At 52.3% G+C, this 18,408-nt stretch overlaps 1 protein-coding gene across 1 annotated transcript in view; it reads right to left on the bottom strand.

The window, feature by feature from the left end:
- ANTXR1 (ANTXR cell adhesion molecule 1) overlaps positions 1-18,408 on the bottom strand; it is a 64,941-nt gene that overhangs the window by 32,587 nt on the left and 13,946 nt on the right. Inside the window, exons 5-9 of the mRNA XM_044417401.1 lie at positions 17,703-17,782; positions 13,514-13,582; positions 11,970-12,050; positions 9,188-9,248; positions 4,012-4,110 (exon numbers count right to left, since the gene is read on the bottom strand). Of these exons, the coding sequence (XP_044273336.1) occupies positions 4,012-4,110; positions 9,188-9,248; positions 11,970-12,050; positions 13,514-13,582; positions 17,703-17,782 (390 nt within the window). The remainder of the gene's footprint in view (positions 1-4,011; positions 4,111-9,187; positions 9,249-11,969; positions 12,051-13,513; positions 13,583-17,702; positions 17,783-18,408) is intronic.

The following is an 18,408-nucleotide window of genomic DNA, read 5'->3' as shown; positions in this document are numbered from 1 at the left end:
TCTTGCGGGTGGGTGTCAGGGTTCTAGTGAGCAAGAAAGCCAGTCCCGCAAGCATTGGTTTGCCTCGCTCTTCCAGGACCGGGAAGTAACTCTGTTTGCATGCCACAGTTCTGCCCAAGCACAGGAAAACCAGACATGGTGGGACCAGCCATGGGCACTGAGCTTCCTAAACATCTCAGCTTTCTCATTCTCCTTCATCTATCGAAAAAGAGCAAGTTTCTAGTCCCTATGGTCCCACAGACACACTGTGGGCAGCGCCATATTCTGAAGAAAGAAGAAATGACGACATCAATTCCCAATGAACGGTAGGGGCCTGTACAGAAGGGGGGAAATTGAGAGCTCTTGGTAATATCATTGGAAAGCCTTTAACAAAGTTATACTTGGATGCACCATGGTTAAAGGTGTATTCGGAACAGTTCAACAATTTCAGGATTGGCACATCCCTGTTTAACAACCTCACTTTCTCACGCCTGTAATTTTAAATGGAAAAAGTTTTGTTTTGTTGCTTTAATTTAAAGCAGCTTTCCCTAGCCTGACCCCTGCTGTGCGTGCTGCAGTCAATGCATCCGGAGGGCACAGGCGCGGGGAAGTTGGCTTCCAAAGACCTAGAAACTGCCCTTCAGGAGACCTTTCAGAGAGGTGCACATAAGCAAGGTAAAAAGCACGACTGAAGGGGCTGAGCTCCCTTACCGGTACTTCATGGCACACTTTTCCCCATTTCCCCTCCCCTCTGGATCACACGACTCTTCGCACGAGAGGTCTGGATTCAATCAGAAGCGAAGAATGAAGCAACTTGTCCTTTGCAGCCCGCATTGGGCTCCCATCCGCTCCTAATTGACTTAACTCTGCTTTTTAAATCTGCAGCAGCTTTACGACTCGCAACACCATGTCAAGAACGCAGGAATGAGACAGGTCTCCAGTTTAAAAATCCCCGAGAAGTCAAAAACGCCCACGGCGGAGTCCTGCGTTACTGACAAGTGGGAACAACACGACACTAACCTGTCCTATTTCATCCCAAAAAGAAACTGAATCCAAAATCCTCCCAAAGCATCCGTCAAGCCCTTTCTGGAGGAAAATCCATAATTTTGTATTGATACATTTACCTGGCATGCTACCAAAAATTGTACTCACGGTGGACTTATTTCTGTACTGTCCATCAGGCAAAAAGTTCAGCAGGCCGCCCTTCCTACTCTTGCCAGACATTCATACACTTTTTTATAGGCAAGGACTGTGATTTCTTGAGCGGTCTTTCCTGGGCCAGCCCTAAATGTTGCCCTTTTCTAGCTTGCACGTCGGAAACGGCCGAGAGGAATGCAAAACGCAGTCTCGCTCAGGTACCCACAGCTGCTTGTCAGTTACAACGAAAGCAAACTTCGGCTGGCCCTTCATGTATTATGTGTTTATTTTAGCAGCTTGTTTAATAATGGTTTTCTTCTCCACTCAAATCATCTTACAAGATAAAACAAAACAGGGAGCGTAAAGCCAGCGTAATCTAAAACTGCAAAAATCAAACAAGCAAGAAGATAACATAAATTGCGAGGGAAGCAGCTCTAAAATAATGAAAACTACGGAAACGTGCCAGCTGAAAGCCTTTGGCCAGCCATGGCTTGGATCAGACCTGGGCATGGGGTCACTGGCAAATTAAAAGTCAATGCAAATATATATCGTCCTAATATAGATGCAAGCAGTACAACTGCACTGCTTTTATTTTGAAGGATCTGCTAAATTGAATTGAATTTATTGCTTTTCATGTAATGTTAATGTTTTTGTCAATATTCATTAAATAGTGTTGTTCTGTGCTCCACATTTTCATTGTATCATTGTAATGTTACTGTTTTTATAGAGAGATATATTGAGCAGAGCTGTCAGTGTATTGGTCCGGCCCTTAACAACTGTCAAAGTTTCTCATGTGGCCCCATAGGAAAATTAATTGCCCATCCCTGGCTTGGATAGGCCCTCAGCGGAAGAGCATCGGGAAGAAACTCCGGACTGCTGGAGTGCTGCAGCAATAGCACCGACGACCTGGCGAGGGGCGAACTTGACCCAGGACTGAGCCCCTTGGGCCTGCGAGAAAATGGCAGCTTCCTTCCCTGTCCTTCAAGTCCGGCTGTGAAGGGTGACAGCAGATAATTTCACCACCAGGATGGTTCCCGGCCCTCCCGACTTCAAAACGGCCCGAGGGCAGCTTCTGACTTTAATTTTAGGGGCACGGAACACTGTGGGCACCCAGGGAGGGCTGCACGTACTTACTTACTTATTTATTTAGAGTTTTTGTATGCCATCCCATCGCTTAACGCCTCGGGACAGCTTACATAAATAAATATAATACAAAAAATACAGATAATACAAATTAAAAACCCAATTCATTCCGGCTGCAAATTGAAACCTATAGTAATAATAAACGTTATCAAAATATTGTTTAAATAAAAAGGTCTTGGCCTGGCGTGGAAAAACAAATAACGACGGCGCCAGGCAGGCCTCTCTGGGGAGCGCATTCCACAGATGGGGCGCCACCGCAGAGAAGGCCCTCCTCCGGGTACTCTGCCGCCTGATGTCTCTCCCGGAGGAGGGCTTCTGCCGCCGAACTCAAGGGGCGGGAGGGCAAACACGGATGCTTGCGTGCAATCCCCCATTCTTGCACAGCCGTGTGCCAGTCCATTCAGGCCCAGGGCTCTCATAAAGGCCCAGACAAACACCTGCAGTGAAAATAAACCGCATGGAGAGGCTGGCCCTTGGCACGCCATGACTGACACGCGGTTGGCTTCCCTGCACCCGCTGGCTTGCTTGTTCCCTTTCTGTTACCTTCCCTGCTTGTTAGCTCCAGGACACTGTTTTCAGCTTTGAAAGGTGGGAGAGGTGAGATGCAAGCACTTCCAAAGAATAAACACAGGCACTCCTGCGCAAAGCTGAACTGCACTCTTCCCAGACATCAACTGACCAACAGAAACACTTTAGGAAGGAGCAAAAGTGGCAATTTCAGGAACTGTTTGCAATCTCACATGCAGCTTTTATTTCCAATCAGCTAATCTGGAGTTAAAAGAATCAGCAGAGCTCCGGTAAGGACATCTGGGCAAATTTTAACCAGTGCCAGAGACAGGGGATGCTCGTCTTGCGCAAGGCGTCTTTGACAAGCGGGAGCCTTAAAAACCAGCATTAAAACAACTCTGTGAGGTTGCCTCAAATGCATTTTAAGAAATGCATGCGTCATCACATCAAAGCACCAACCCGAAACAAGCTCTTGCGAGCAGGTCTTGCATCAAGAGCATCAGAAAAAGCCTGCTGGATTGAAGGTGCGTCAGGTCCAGCCCTCTTTTCATGTGGGAAGCCTGTGGGAAGCACTCGAGGATCTGAGTGCAGCCATGCACTGCGCACAGGTGCAACGGAGCACAGCAGCCACGGCTGGCTTGCGGGGACTGCAGAGCGAGGGGAGGGAGGCTGCAGGGCTGCTTGCTTCCAACGCTGCTGGGGAGGAGCCAGCTTCCGGGATGCTTTCTCGTGGGTAAGCACCCCCGAAGGCAATGAGATTTACCTCTGCGTGGATGTGCACCTCCAGCCGGTGACTCCCTGAGGCAAGAGGAGGCAGGAGACAAGAAGTTGCTCTGACAGGGTGACACAGGGGAAGGAGAGTCCAGAGGGAGAAACCACACCATCCTCTGCCTTCAGCGTTCCCCACTGGGAGCAGCTTCTCCTTCAGCTTCTAGAGGGGCCACCATGCCCACATTCGGTGTAACAAGTAGTTTGGTCCTCGCTGAAGTCTGAGCTCCAGGAACTCCAGAAACTCACTTCAGCTTCGCTAGTCCACGGAGCTGGTTTTTAATCCTGAGACCTGTCTTGCCCCAGACTTCAACCTGGAACCTCGCCACTTCTGTCCCCAAACTGTGCATGGATTGGGGACAAAACCGCACGCTTCAAGAAAATGCGCTGCCCAAGTCACTTCCCCCCAGCAGGAGTCACTTCCCCCCAGCAGGTTGTGGGCAGCCGGCGTGGGAGAAGCAAGAGCGGGCCACTTACTGAGTGTGAGGGTCTCATTGATCCTGAAGCTGCACAGGACCCGGTCGACGTTGCGGGCGTGTCGAAAGCCATTTCCCGTCACAACGACCTGGAAAGACTCTGAAAGCACAGAATATTGCTCACTATTCCCCTCCATCGGAGGTAGCATCTCCTTCAACATATGTCTTTTTGAAGAAAAATAATTAATGCAAAATTTGCTTTCTATCATAACTTCAGGGTGGAAATTAAGCTAAGTTTGCAGAACTGCAAAGTAGTGTCAAAGTTACTTTCCCTGAGAAACCAGTCCGTGGACACCCTGGGCTGATCATCCGTCCCCACCTTTCCCCTCTCATCTGCAATGGGAAAGAAGATGCCAGCCAAGTACCCCAGAGGTTTTTCTTCGTATTACTGTGCATCGAAATAAAAGTGAGGTCAGCAAAACCAACGGAGGCTTTGCAACACGCTTCGCTCTTGCATTCTGAACTGCTCCTTCGCGCAACAAGGGCTACACCAAGCAATACGGTTCCTTTTGACACAATCTTTTCTCATAACTTTATCAAGAAAATTAAAGGATCAGGAGGTAATTAGTACCATTCCTTTCCTGTAAAGTCTTGTTCAATATTTCTCTATTCTAGGGCATTTCTATCACAAATAAGTTTGCAGACAGATATTATAGCTCCTAGATTCATGTTTCTTGCCCTCCGCTTTTTTGTTCGACATTTTGTTTATTTCTATGTAAATGCATATACTGTCCTTTTTCTTGCCAAGGGATTCAAGGAGTCTTACATCCTTCTCCTCCTGCTCTCCATCTGATCCTGGGAGGCAGGTTGGGCTGGGGGTCTGGGACTGGCACAGTGTCACCCAGTGAGCTCCATGGCTGATGGGGGGGCTGGAACCCGGACCGCCTGACTCCCGGCCCTTCCTGCACCGCCCAGCCAAGCAGAGATCACGGCTCTGCGCAGGGGCAAGGGGGGCTGGGCAGCTGCGGCAAGGCCTGGAGGCAGATCCGTGAGACGCTCTGCGGGGTACGTCCGCCCCACAGATGGAAGGGTCCCGGTGCCTGCTTTTCATGACTGCGACAAAGGCAGTTTACAAAAACTTGGAACTATCTCAGACCTTTTTGCATACAGTCCAAAACTCCCAGGTGCAAAATGACCGAACGATCCTTAGGTGGACATTACCACAGCTGTATCAGTACAAACCAGTCTGCAATCTGCTTCACAGACTATAGAAACTTCATTTTAGACATCTGTTTTATGCTGAAAGAAAAATGCTTGAAAAACCAGAGCTCAGTGCACTGAAGGAAAACTTCCTAGACAGATCCAGCTTTGCAAAAGAGGTTTGTTCAGTGCGTCTAACTAGAATAAACAATCGGAAGAGCATTCTGTTATCACTTTAAACTCCTCTGCAGCAAAAGTCACCCCTGCTTCTGCTGAATCAACAATTTCCCTGGCATTTAACAGACCACCACCCACTCGCTGACTCTTCACGATGCCCCGGGGGCTGCTGCACTGTAGCTGCGCAAAGAATACAAGCTGACTCAGGAATCTGGGCTCTGCTCCAAGCCCCAATTTCTTTCATCCCAGAAGGATCAACTGCGCTCCAGCCAGGCAAATTCATCTCCTCGGGCTGCTGAGCTCATCGAGGCAAGCATTCATTGGGCAGGTGTGCTGCTCCTGTCGAGCAGGCAAAAATCCGGAGCTCCAGCTCCGCCTGACCGCGCGGGTCTCGCAGACAAATGTGGGAGTCTCTCCGGGACCAGCCACTAGGGATGGCCCCGCAGGCCCAGCAGCACAGCGCATTTCTGGCCTGGTGGTCGGGTGATCCAGAGCAGCAGTTGCCGCTCGCCTCCTTCTAGATAAACACCATGTCGGCTTTCAGCCCTGAGCAAGCTCCGCATTACACGAACTTGCAACCTGGCCAGCTTGGCTTCCTCTTGCCTGCCTCCGTGGACCTGATTCTTCCTCATTTGGACTAGAGTCCCTGATCTTGCCCGTCAGCCGGAAGGTGGTGCCAGGAGGGGGCTATAAGGGCATCCTGGGGAGGGATGGCCAGCCACCTAGGATGGGCTGGTCGAGATGACATCTAGCCCATCGTGCCTGGCCATCCGGGAACCAGGGCCTCAGCCCCGTGCCAGGCTGGAGGCCAGTCCACAGTGCAGTTCAGTGCGCTCAGAGCTCAGCTTCCAGGTTAGAAGCGGCCTGGGTCTGGCTTTGCACACCTGCACAGCCCTCTACTCACAGCCTTGGCTAGTTCAAGAGAGGTATTCGAGATCGAGGGAGGGATTACTTCCACTCTACACGACTCTGGTGCGCCCGCAACTGGAGTCTTGTGCTCAGTTCTGGGCCCCTCGTTACAGGAAGGATACAGCCAGGTTGGAGTCAGTGCAGCGTAGGGCCACAGGGTTGGTGGCCGGTTTGCAGGGGAAGCCGCATGAGGCGAGACTGAGGGAACTGGGTCTCTTCAGCCTGGAGGAGACTCAGAGGGGATCTGTTGGCGACATGCAGGGATGTGAGGGGGTGTCACACGGAGGGGGGCAGAGACCTGTTCTCCCCTGCGGAGGAAGGCAGGACGCGCTCCGACGGAGCCAAGCTCAGGGAACCCAGGTTCCGTTTGGATGCCAGGAAGCCCTTCCTGACGGTTAGGATCCCGAGGGTGTGGAACGGGCTTCCATGGGAGGCGGCTGAGGCCCCATTGGTGAGGGTGTTCAAAGACAGGCTGGACATGCACATGGTGGGCATGTCGTGGAGCCGGATGGGGCTGGGGGTCAGACTAGATGGCCCAGGAGGCCCCTTCTGACTCGCTCTGTTTCTGTGTTTGGCTCATATGCAAATCGCACTCCGGAACCCAGTGCTGTGTGGCCCTCTTTGGAAGGTGCTCCAACGCTGCACTCACGTTTCTCTTTTTAAAGCCTGAGACTTGGGCATGGCTTAATCCTCGTTGGTTTTGGGGTCATTTCCAAGGAGGCGTCAAAAGTGCTGGTACGTCAGCCATAAGCCGAAAGCAGAGCTTCTTTATAGCCCAAAGTGGCTGATCGTGCCGACTCTTGGAAGCTAAGCAAGATCTGGCCTGGTTGAAATCTGGATGGGTGACTCAATCCTGTGAATTGCCCAGAAAGCTTTGGCTATGGGTGGTATAGAAATGTAATTAATAATCAGAGCATCTATTGTTCTTCTGTACCTCTGGGGCAGAATGGATTTGGTTAAATCCGTTCTGTTTGTTCCACAGACTGTCAGGCCTTCCTCGCCTTCCTTGACAAAATCAAATTGGCTTTGCCTAGCCTTTCCCTCCGCTTGTGCTAATCTGCAGCATCCCTAAGGCCCACTGCTAAGGTGCCTCGGCACCATGTGCACTGCCACTGGTGTGCATGCGCACGAAGCCTGCCTCCCCAGACTTCTTCCCTCCCACCAACTCCGTGGACTCTGCCTGGACTGCCTTCTACCGCTGCCTCGAGGTCTCCTCCTCCTCCCTCTTCTGCAGAATTCCAGTCGTGACAACGCAGGGAAGCCACCAGCACGGCACGGGGCTGCGCTCACTGCAGCTGCTTGCAGCTGCCCAGCTTATCCGGGCCCATTTCCGCTGAGCACCCTAACAATGCTGGGCGCATCCCCAGGAACTCAGGCACAGGGCCACGAAAGAGCAGACCAGAACCTGGGGCGCCGAGTCCAAGAACCTGATGGATTCCCACCCCCAAAAAGGCATCTCACACGGCCCTCCCATAGGCATCAAAAAAGGCAGATTTTGAAAACATAAAACTGACTGAAATCAGTGCTTATTATACCAAAACAAAGCAGCTTCCATGAATTAACTCATAGCCCGAATGTACACAACACATGAAATAGGCCTGATGAAGGTTTAGGCACCAAAACAGATGGGTGGGTTATTGTTTTTGCAAATCGTTGCTTTGCCCTACACGCGGCATCAGGAGGTGGGTCACACTAAACTGGGGAATTAAAATGCGCTTCTTGTATAGCAAGGCAAAGTCGCACCGATACACATTTGGAACAGCTAGGAAACAACTGGCAAAGACCACAAAGCCAGAGCGACTCTCCGACTCTGCAGCGTCTCCCTGGGGGGCCATCACAGATTAAGAAAAGAAGGCCGAGACCCTGGTCAGCCGGCTGGGAGTGATGCCAAGCCTGCCCGGCAGCTGCAGCCCCCGGGGTTTCTGCCTTCAACGCAGGCTTTTTTCCCAGGGATTTCGAACCAGAAAAGCAAGCAGTGTTTCGTGTGCATTTAACGCAGTGAGAGGTTTTCTTCAGAAACATTTGCTGATGCTACAACCCTCCGGCTTCACGCTGGCCTTTAAAGTGATATTTTTCAAGCAGGAAAACGAGGTATAATTCATGAGAGTCAAAGAAAAGATACGCAGAGCCAAAGCTCACGTTGTGCGCAGTGCACCACATGCCACTAACGCGGGACGGGCATTGGCGCTGCCGTGCGCACACATGAGGCGCGACCACGGAGCTCCGGGAGAAGAGGGCTTAGTCCTTTCCCCCACCCAGTCCGGGTGTCAGTGGCGGCTCTTGCTCCTCTCCTTTAGCTCCCACTCCCAATGGGGACAGGATTTTGGGGGAAGAACCCGTGTGAGGAGCAAGTTTAGCACTTCTGTGCCAGAGCTCCAGATGTGGATCAGGACCCCACAGACTTACTCAGCCGGGAACAGCCAGCAAGCCTGCGCCACACCGCCTCGCACCTAGCCTGAGCACCAGGTCTGGCAACACTTGCCAGTTCGGTCGTTCGCTTCTCCCCACAGGATGGGGGCACACAAGCTGCAGCCCCCTCTGGGTCCCTTTTGGTGGGGCGGGGGGGCAGAAGAATCTGCTTCTTCGGGATTTCCAAAGGTTAGCAAATATGGGCTAAGAGACTGGGGCGGCGAGAAGAAGGGGAGGCGTGTGCATGAGGGAAACGATCACCAAATGGGCATTCTTAAATCTTACAGACGACGCTGAAAAGCACACTGCCTTTCTGGCTTAAATGAAAAGACCAAGGAACTTTCCTAATATAGATCAAATCAAGAGCACTTCATACAAGCAGACATAAAGCAAATGGAATTTTTTGAGCGTTTCTATGCCAAGTTCCATCTGGAAACTTTCCCAAGGAGAGGCAAAAGATGGCCGACTCCAGCATCCGCCTTCCTCCAGGGATCAGGAAAGAAACACAGTTCTATGAAGCCAAGAATCCAGTTTCAGCTCACCTCCTGCACAGATACTAGAAGGTTCCGCAGCCAGGATTTCGATGCACGACTTCTTTAAGATCTGAAAGGCACAGACAGATGATGTGACGGCATGCCTCAAGACCTGGGGTGCCTTCCAGACAGACAGCTCCTAGCAAGCCCCCCCCCCCACCCCCACCCCCAAGAGATCGTATCATTACTGCCTTCCCCTGCTTAATGGTTGTTCTGTGGTAAGAAAGGGGTGGAAGAACGGCAAGGAGATCCTGGAGCTAAGGAAACAGCAGCGACACAGGGGTTTGTGCCTGGCTGCTTTCTGTGTGTTGTTCATAAGATCCTTAGGAGAGTGTGATGGATCAGGCTGGGGTCCATCTAGGATCATTCTGCTCCTAACCAGAAGGAAACCCGTAACCACGGACTTGAGTTCATGCTCCCCAGCAGTCGGCTCACACCAAGTGTCAAGAATGCTCAGTGCCCTGAGGTGCGGAGAGTGCTGCCTGCAGGCCCTTCTCTTCCAGCTCAACCAGTCATGCCGAGTGGGGGGCCAGAATGCGGTCCTGTTGGCCAGCTCCTCTTCCTGCTGCCACCAGCATCAGCCAACAAGGGAAGCGAGCACCAGGGCTCGGGGCACGGGGAAAGGAGAGGAACCCCAAGCAGGGGGAATCGCCTAGCCATTCCTGGACTTCGACTCCCTTCGTCCTCGGCGGTTGGAAGTGGTGCTCCAGGAGGATGGCAACAGAAGTCAGGCAATGTCCAGGCGGCCACAGGGCCCGAGCCTGGAGCAGTATCCACGCTGGCACCAATAATCTAGGCAAAATCAGCCCGTTCCAGACACTGCTGTGGTCATGCAAGGCCAGTATGGGCTGGAGCTGAGTTTCAAGTGGAAAAACACCGCCCCGCTCAGCCCAGCCACACGGACAGGGAAGGTCTTGCTCTTGGGAGGCACCACAGACGGGGGGAGGACCTGGGGAGGGCGCTGCATGACCTGCCCAGCTGCGAGGTATCCTGGTCTATAACAGTTGACCTTAAGGACTACAGCTGGGAATTTTGAAAGGAAAACTCTTCTTCACAATCTTTATTTATTTATTTTAAACTTTTTTTAGACCATCCCTTACCATAGTCTTGGGATGGTTTAACAGTAGGACAAAAATAAAAATAAAATAAAACACAGCATCCTAATCAAATTCTTTACCAGTCAACAGTAAAACCCATATTAAAGTGACAGTCAAACCTTAAAATATTGGGAAAATAAAAGGTTTTCACCTGGCACCAAAAAGAATAAAGTGACGGTGCCAGGCAAACCTCTCAAGGGAGCAAATTCCGCAGTTGGGGTGCCATCGCAAAGAAGGCCCTTCTCCGGGTAGCCACCCTCCTAATCTCCTTCAAGGAGGGCTCCTGGAGAAGGGCCTCTGCCCCAGTTCTTAAGGGGTGGGCAGGAGCAAAGGGAAGGCGATGCTCCTTCAGGTAAACAGGCCCTAAGCCATTTAGGGCTTTATAGGTCACCAGCAGGACCTTTAATTGGGCCCAGGCTTCAAGCGGTAGCCAGTGTAGGTGGACAAGGCCCAGCATTATGAGTTCATACCTGCCGGTCCCTGTTAACAACCTGGCAGCTCTATTCTGAACCAACTGAAGTATCTGGACTGTCTTCAAGGGCAGCCCTTGAAGACCCTGGAGACAACCCATATGAACGGCTAGATAGAGTACTGGGAAAAAGTATGGGATGGGCAGGAAAAACCACCTTTTTAGACTCCACCACATGACTGTTGGAGGTCCCAGGACCCACCCACTTGGAATGTAAGCAAATAGGCGGGTGAGGCTGGCGGGGCGATGGGGGCCATTTTTCTGAGCCCCTCGTTTTGGTTCAGAAAAATAAACCAGAATCTTCGGTGCTTGGGTTGTTTGTATGTAGGCTGCAGGAAGATATCGGGCAAAGTCTGAGTGAAAATGTGGAAGGCTCACCCATCACTATCCACCAGCTCTTCCACTTGTCTGCAGGAGATGCAGAGGGGACCGTGGCCCCTAAAAAGGCCCCATAGATGGGCATAAAGAGGCTTCAGGGCATGTACCGGGGGAGTGACGACAAGCAGGTTCTTCTAAGTGAGTGACACCCTGGGAGAAAGTGCAGTGCTTGGAAGAAGAGCGCAGAAAAGGTTTCCAGAGGCAAACAGAGACTGCCAAGAAAAAAGCGAGCAGAGAGAAAAGAACAGAGCAGTTAGAGAAATGAGAGACAGCAAGAGGAGCGTGTAACCCGACAGTCAAGCGCAGGTCACCAGCATCCAAAACGCAGGCTTCCACACAAGAATAGCAAATCATCCAAATTCAAACACTGAGGTTCAGATTTCATAATTCAAAAATCTAGACGTCATTCTCACGTTGGAAGTACATTAGATGTGGCAGAGCAATGTAGGTGTTAGTTCTTCAGTTGTAACCCCAAGAATTGCCGTTCTGTTAACAAAATGAGTTGCCTTTGGCAATGTCAATTCTACAATTGCTCAGTGTTTGATGCATAACGTGGGTCATTTTCAAAACATACAGAGCATGGTTGCCCTACCGACAGGTGCACAAGTCCCAGAGAGCTGCTTTGGGACAGATGTTGGCAGCTCTCTGCTCCAACCTTCCCCGGCCTGGTGCCTTCCGGGTGTTCTGGACTACAACCATGTTGGCTGGGGCTAATGGGGACTGAAGTCCGAAACATTTGTAACCAGTAAGACAATACAGGTCAATGCGAAACAACCACTACAGTTTTGGCGTCAACGATGCTGATTTCCAAACCCATGAAACGGACACAACAGCGAGCAAGACTTACGGAGTCGATGATCCCCTGGAGAGCTTCAAAGCCATCATTCACAGGGAACACGTGGTCCTTGCTGTCCGCGATTCGAGCCAGCTGGCAGAGCGGCAAGACAGTTAGACAGGTGAGTCAGGACTGAGGACTTGAGAGAGCTTGGCATCCAGCTTCAGTCAAATAACAAAGATAAGCATTTCCAGAGAGCTTAAGGCCTTTTGCTACCAGTGGCCCACGTGCTGAACGGTTTTGCTCCACCATCAGCTTTCACAGGGCTTTCAAACCCGACAAAAATACAGAAGGTTTATTTTACTGGGGACAAGAGTCGGGAAGCAAAGGCATGGGCACACGCCCTACCCGGGACACAGGTCCTCTCTCACGGCAATTCCCTGTTGCAAGACTGGAAGGCGGTCAAGGATCCCCACACTGGAGAAGTTTTTGTGCTCGGGGTTGTTTGCACGCAAGCCTCCTTCCTTTTGCCTCCCGTTTCTGGCAGTGGCCCATTCCCACACTGAAATCCTGCCTCCCAGCTCTGGGCAGTCCTGGAAGAAATGACACATCTGACCCTTCGCCACCCGGTCGTTTCCCACACATGGAAATATCGCCTCTGGGGCAGCCTGCCAAGTACCGTTCAACAGGAGCGACCTGTGGCACAAAGCAGAGGACTTCGGCTAACGTGTTGCCGCGGAAGGAAGAGCAACGGCAAGCGGCCTGCCCTAATGGCACCAGCTTAAGGGTGCCCACTCAGAACAGACGCCCTGTGGAATTCAGTGGGGCTCACGTGCCCCACAGGTAAGGTCGCACAGGACTGCTGTGCACCAGTGCGGTCCTAGGCGTCCTTAGGTGCCCCCGACAGTCACGGCAGAGAGAGCCACTCGCAGAGCCGCTGCTGCCACTGCACAGCTCCTCCGCCACAGGATCACGGCTGCCCAACGGGGCTGCCGCGGCCCGTGCCTTCCGGAACGGCAGGCATCCTCAGGGGATGGGGTCGGGGACCAGGCTGCGTCCACGCACCCTCGGGCTGCTGCATTCAGGCTGGCGGAGCCTCCCCTCCCCTCCCCACAAGGCCGTCTCCAAGGTCGCTCCTGCAACCCCGGAGCCTCAGCTGGGGGGGCTCTTTCCACGCCGCTGCAAGGGCCGGACGAATGCAGAGCCCCGCCTCCCCCGCCCGGGCTGCTGCGGGGCTCCGAGGGATCCTGGCTGCCCAGGCTCCGAGCAGGAGGGAGGGGCCTGTGCTTTCGGTGCTTCACATGCACCAAGGAGATCTTGGACATCTGCCTTGCTCAATACGCCTGCCGAGAACCTCAGCCCTTTGTTTATTGCATCGAGCCAATAGCCTGGTCCCACAGCAGAGGGATGCACCAGCAACGCCTGCCTGTTCTGGGCTGGCCCTTCTCCTCCTCACCTGCATGGGCTTCCTTTGAAATTGGGGTGGCAAAAGGCTTTCTCAAAGCAACTTTAAGTGGAGAAGGAAGCTTGCTGGTCAGGGCTGCCTTGCTAGTATATTGAAGAGCATGAAAAGATGTTTGCTAAAAATGCAGCCAAAGGGAGGAAGTCTCCGTTACCTGCGTTTCGTTGAAATCTTTCACACCAACACAGTACACAGTCGCTCCCAGATCTCGTGATCGGTTGGCCTTGAAACAGAGAAGAAAGACCCAATCACGTTCCAAATAGATTAAAAACATGATCCAGTGTAGGTTAATTTTGAGAGCTGACTTTGTGGCTATTCTAGAACCATTTCTTCCTGCTCTCAGCCTTCTTCGCCTGGCAAGTAATTCATCCACTGGATCCTCCTAACACAGTTCACCACTAAGGAGAACACTGGTGATGTACAGGAATGAGATGTTTATATTGTTTTGTTTCAGTGTGTTGCTGCCGAGACATTGTGAAGGGCAGGATGCAAGAACTTTAAGTAAAGTTACACTGGCTCCCCATTGAAGTCCGGGCCCAATTTAAGGGGCTGGTGAGGACCCATAAAGCCCAAACGGCTTGGGACCAGGATGCCTTCTTCCTTATACGCCCTTAAGATCAGCAGGCGAGGCCTGCTCCAGGAACCCTCCCTGACGGAGGGCCTTCTCTGTGGTGGCACCCTGGCTGTGGAACGTGTTCCCCAGAGAGGTCCGCCTGGTGCCAACTTTATATGCTTTTCGGCACCAGGTTAAAACCTTTTTTATTTACTCAATATTTTAAAATCGGGTTTTATTAACATCCTCACTTGCATTTTATCTTGCTATTGATTGTTGTATTGACTGTGCATTTATCACATTGTAAGCCGTCCAGAGACGATTGGAATGGGATGGATAAAACTATCTGGAATGAATAAATGAATAAGCGCAACCTGCTGAGGCAGCCAACACGTTGCCCCGCTTGCTGTCGGAGGGTCGGCTCCCCTTGGCTACCACCAGCTTGGCCAATGGTCAGGAATGCCGGCAGGTACAGTCAGAGCATCCGGTCAGGGAAGGTTACAGTAGGGCTGCATTCCTCCTGTGGACATTGCTCCTTTGCATGTCTGAGTCGGGAGTTTCCAAACAGAGGGTTCCTACTAACGCAAAGGCATCGTGCAGCTATTCCACCTCTTCCTTCTTGGCAGGTTTGTTTCTCGCACGGAGCAGTGGGAGAAACTTCAGTAGGGCTGCAAGTGGAGGACAAAGCGGCACGGCCACGCAGGCTGCCATCGCGAGAAGCGGCTGCGGTTCAGCAGGTGCCGAGAGCGCCACGGGCTGTACGGTCAGGTTCTTAAGGCCAGACGATGCATGCCTAGAGTATTGTACACTATGCGTTTTATCCATGCCCCTTTTCAGTCCTAAATGGTTTAATAAGTGAAGCATCACACCACCAAATTTCAACACCAAAGTCAAAACAAAAGACCTCGGGGAAAATAAGGTAACACGCACCTCCGCAAAAGAGGAGCCAAAACCCTCGTTGCAAATGCCAGCTCAGTTGTCCACCCTTGCTTTGTTTTATTACTCTCATTGCTCCTTGCATTTTAGTTATTTTTTTCTTGGACTGAGTTTTTCTGTGTGCTTCCTCCAGGCCCTAAATCCTGCTTTCACTGGAGAGAGAAAACCTCATCACATCCTTGCGCTTCCATCACGAGTAACGATTCATGCCAACGTCTGGTCACCCCAATCCAACTTCTCACACACTGGAGAGCACAATTTTATCAGCTGCCTGATACCATATCCCACTCACTCTCAGGCTGAAATATAATCAGCTTTATTAAGTCTTGCATTCCCAGTAAGAGTCAATAAACTGTACACAAGGCTTAGTGTCCGACAGGTCACCCTGATCTAGGGTGCAGCTGCAGAAATCCAGGCTCGCCTTTGCTGGCCCACTGCCTGCGGGACACCGTGGCAGCTAAACCTCCTTTTACGAGTAAGATCCTGAGAGGTGAACTCCTTCGGCATTAAGCTTTAGCATCCTTTTAAAAAGTGGCAGGGGTGTAAAAAGGAGGGGTATCTCCTTCGACAACGTTAATTAATATCTCCCCATGCAACAGCTCTCAACTCCACCCACTGGAAAAATGCGAAAGCCACGGCGGGAGGGGTCTGTGCTTGGAGCTCATCCAGTTGCCAGGTCCATCCCTAGAAAGCAAGAATTGGCTGGCCAACATTTGTTCTCTCAGCAGGAAATGGAGGCCACAGTTTTCTTGTCTCACAGCATGTATGACCCAAGAGACTCTGTGTGTGTGTGTGTGTGTGTGTGTGGGCGCAGGAGAGGGCAACACATCCATGCAAAAGCTGCAGTGCACTTCACTCACGGCCTCTCCAGCAAAGTGTCTTGGAACTTGCTTGGAACAGCGCATGCCCAGAGCAAGGAGAGAGGGCGCCAGACGGCACTGTGAGGATTGCAGCGACTGCTGGCCGTGTGCCGCAGAAGCCGTTCCCTCCCGGTCGCCAGCTGCTTCCCGAGAGATCTGTGGGGTCACCCCAAGCAAAGGCTGCAACCATCTCCCAAGTGGCAGCCATGGCTTTAAAGGAAACCGCCATCTTTGCTGCATTTGCGAGCGGATAAATCAGCCTTCCCAAAGCTGGGGCCCCTCCAGGGACTACAGCTCCCAGCTGACTGGGGGAGCATAAGACTGACATATATGGAGGGCACCAGGTTGCCAAAAACAGGGCCGACTTTTGCAGACAGCAAGCCTGTTCTGTTCCAAGATGGCCCCGTTTCTTTCCAGCCCTCAACTTTATTTACGTACTTAGTGCTTTTAAATGCCCCCGTTTTCCACTAAAACGGTACTTTGTGCCCTACATTTCACACCCCTCAGTAGCAGAGGGACGCAGAACACAACAGCCTCGGACGTCTGTTACTTCAGCTCAAAGGAACTCGCTCCACTGGTTTCTATTCCTCCCAGGAGCTGCAGGGTGGAGCTCCCGATAACAGCTCCACGGCCCTGCCAGGCGTTCCCGTCACTGTCCCAACTGTCTTGGTCCTTCCCCAAAAGGGGAGTGGGGGATTCGGGAGCACAAGACACAGCCCGGGATGCCATTGCACCTCCCCGTAAGACGACCCCTGTGCCGTCAGCTTGCGACTTCCAGTCTGTCCGGACAAGGCTCCCTCCTTCGCCTGAGACATGAGGGAGAACGCAAAGCCCTTCTGTCCAGCCGCTTCTGATCCCCAGCGAGACAGACCCAGAGAGACAAAATAGGGTATTAATGGGAGCACAGCTGTGCCGTCAGCCTCACAGTTCTCTTTACCTCCTGAGGAGAAACAACATGAATGGAAGAAAGGACTCCTTCTGCTTCTCTGGAAAACCCAGAGAGGAATGCAATGTCGGCTTTACCTGCAAGGTTAAGGGATGTAGATTATCCCTTGAAACACTCTGAACCGAAAAGAGAGCGATACAGACAGTCCTTATCTTGAGTTTTTAATGAGAACGGAGGTCTTGAGGGAGTTTGGGCTTAAGGCCAGGCTCTGGAAAGCCAGGCTGATCTTCAAAGGCAGTCTGCGGGCGCTGGCACGCTGCCATCGACAGATCGTTGGTCACAGGACCTTGGAAAGGGCAAGTCCCAGGTGAGGTGTGACCATGGTGTGGGCTTCAGGCACAGCCCAGGATCGGGCCTGGCAGAGAAGCGCTGGCCAGGCTGGGCTGCTGACGCAAACACTGCCTCTCCTCCCAGCAAAAGGCAGCAGCTGGCCAAGCCTGCCTTGGGCCCCGAGTCCAGCCAGAATCACACGCCAGAGCTGCTTCTCGGTTCTCAGACCCACCGGGGGGAGGCTGGGTGGGCAAAGCGGCCGTGAAGGGAGGGGCGCCCAGCTGCTTCTCCTTTGCCTGCCCTCCCCCTTCCTCTCCTTCAGGGAAGCGGCCGAGGCCAGGGCCTCCCACCTAAAGCCAGTTCTGTATGAATCCATGAACGCCAACCAGCCCTTCCAAGCCATAGAGCCAACAGAAGCCACTTGTCGAGCAGAGCTCGGCTTCTTGAGAGGGATGCCAGGAAGCACATCTGCCCAGGTGCCACCTCTCAGGAGTGCAGGAACGGCTTTCGCCCAGAAGAGCAGCGTCCAGATTTTCCAGAGTTAGGCCGGGCACCCAAAGCCGGGCACTTGGCTGCGCTGAAATAAGGGTCGGCCAGAACTGGAGAGCTTCCAAAAGAACCCAATGAAACCAGGTGGTGGGAATTATCTTGGAGACCGATCCTTTTCCGTGTTCTCTGCTGGCATTTACAAATACTGACCCAAGAAGAAGGCCTGAAGTATTATACCCGGCCGAAACATGTGAGGCAACTTCAAGGAATAAACCTGCACGCCTCTTACCTCTCGTTCCGCATAGAAGAAAAGGTCCTCGTGAAGTTCCCCATCCGTCAGCGCAATGATGACACTCGCAGTCCTGTAACCTGAAAAAAAGGACGCCATTCCAGTAATACGGTGAGTTGTGGAGGGGGAAGGAAACGGAGTACGACATCACATGGGTGGATGGACTGACTCAGGGCCTTCATGACAAGCCCAGCTTCTCCGAGCCTGAAGGCCACCTGTGGAGGAGGCAGAGACAGGGAGTTGCATCGTGTGGGTACCATTCAAGTGGGCCTGGGTGCGTTCCATCTGCCGAAGCGTGACAGGGAGCATTTGCGTGCTACGGAGGCCACGAGGTTGCACAACCGACTCCGCTGTCTTCAGAGCCTTCTTCACATGTTAGGCAGCAACAAACACAAGTTTCTCATGTGTGAAACACACAACAGTGGGGCCACAGCCAGCTCCAGCTCTCTGGCAAATATAAGGTGTACACCACATGTTCCCCCAAACTCTGGTTTGCCTTATCCATGGTTTGCATGTCAAGTCCCAGCTTAACAAAAGAGAGTAATCGTGCTACATTAAGAGCATGTAAAATCGCCCGGTTGCTGCCACAAGTCCTTCTGCCCGAGGAGTAGACCAGCATGGGAATAATTGCGAGCTGCCACCCAAACGGGCAACTGTGGTTCTGTCCCCCCCCTCCCCATTTGAGAGATGAAGCTCCCTGAGATCA

Source organism: Varanus komodoensis, unplaced genomic scaffold (genome assembly GCF_004798865.1).
Source record: "Varanus komodoensis strain SLA01 unplaced genomic scaffold, ASM479886v1 scaffold88, whole genome shotgun sequence".
In the NCBI taxonomy this organism is placed as follows: Eukaryota; Metazoa; Chordata; class Lepidosauria; order Squamata; family Varanidae; genus Varanus; species Varanus komodoensis.
This window is presented reverse-complemented; position numbering and strand designations above follow the sequence as displayed.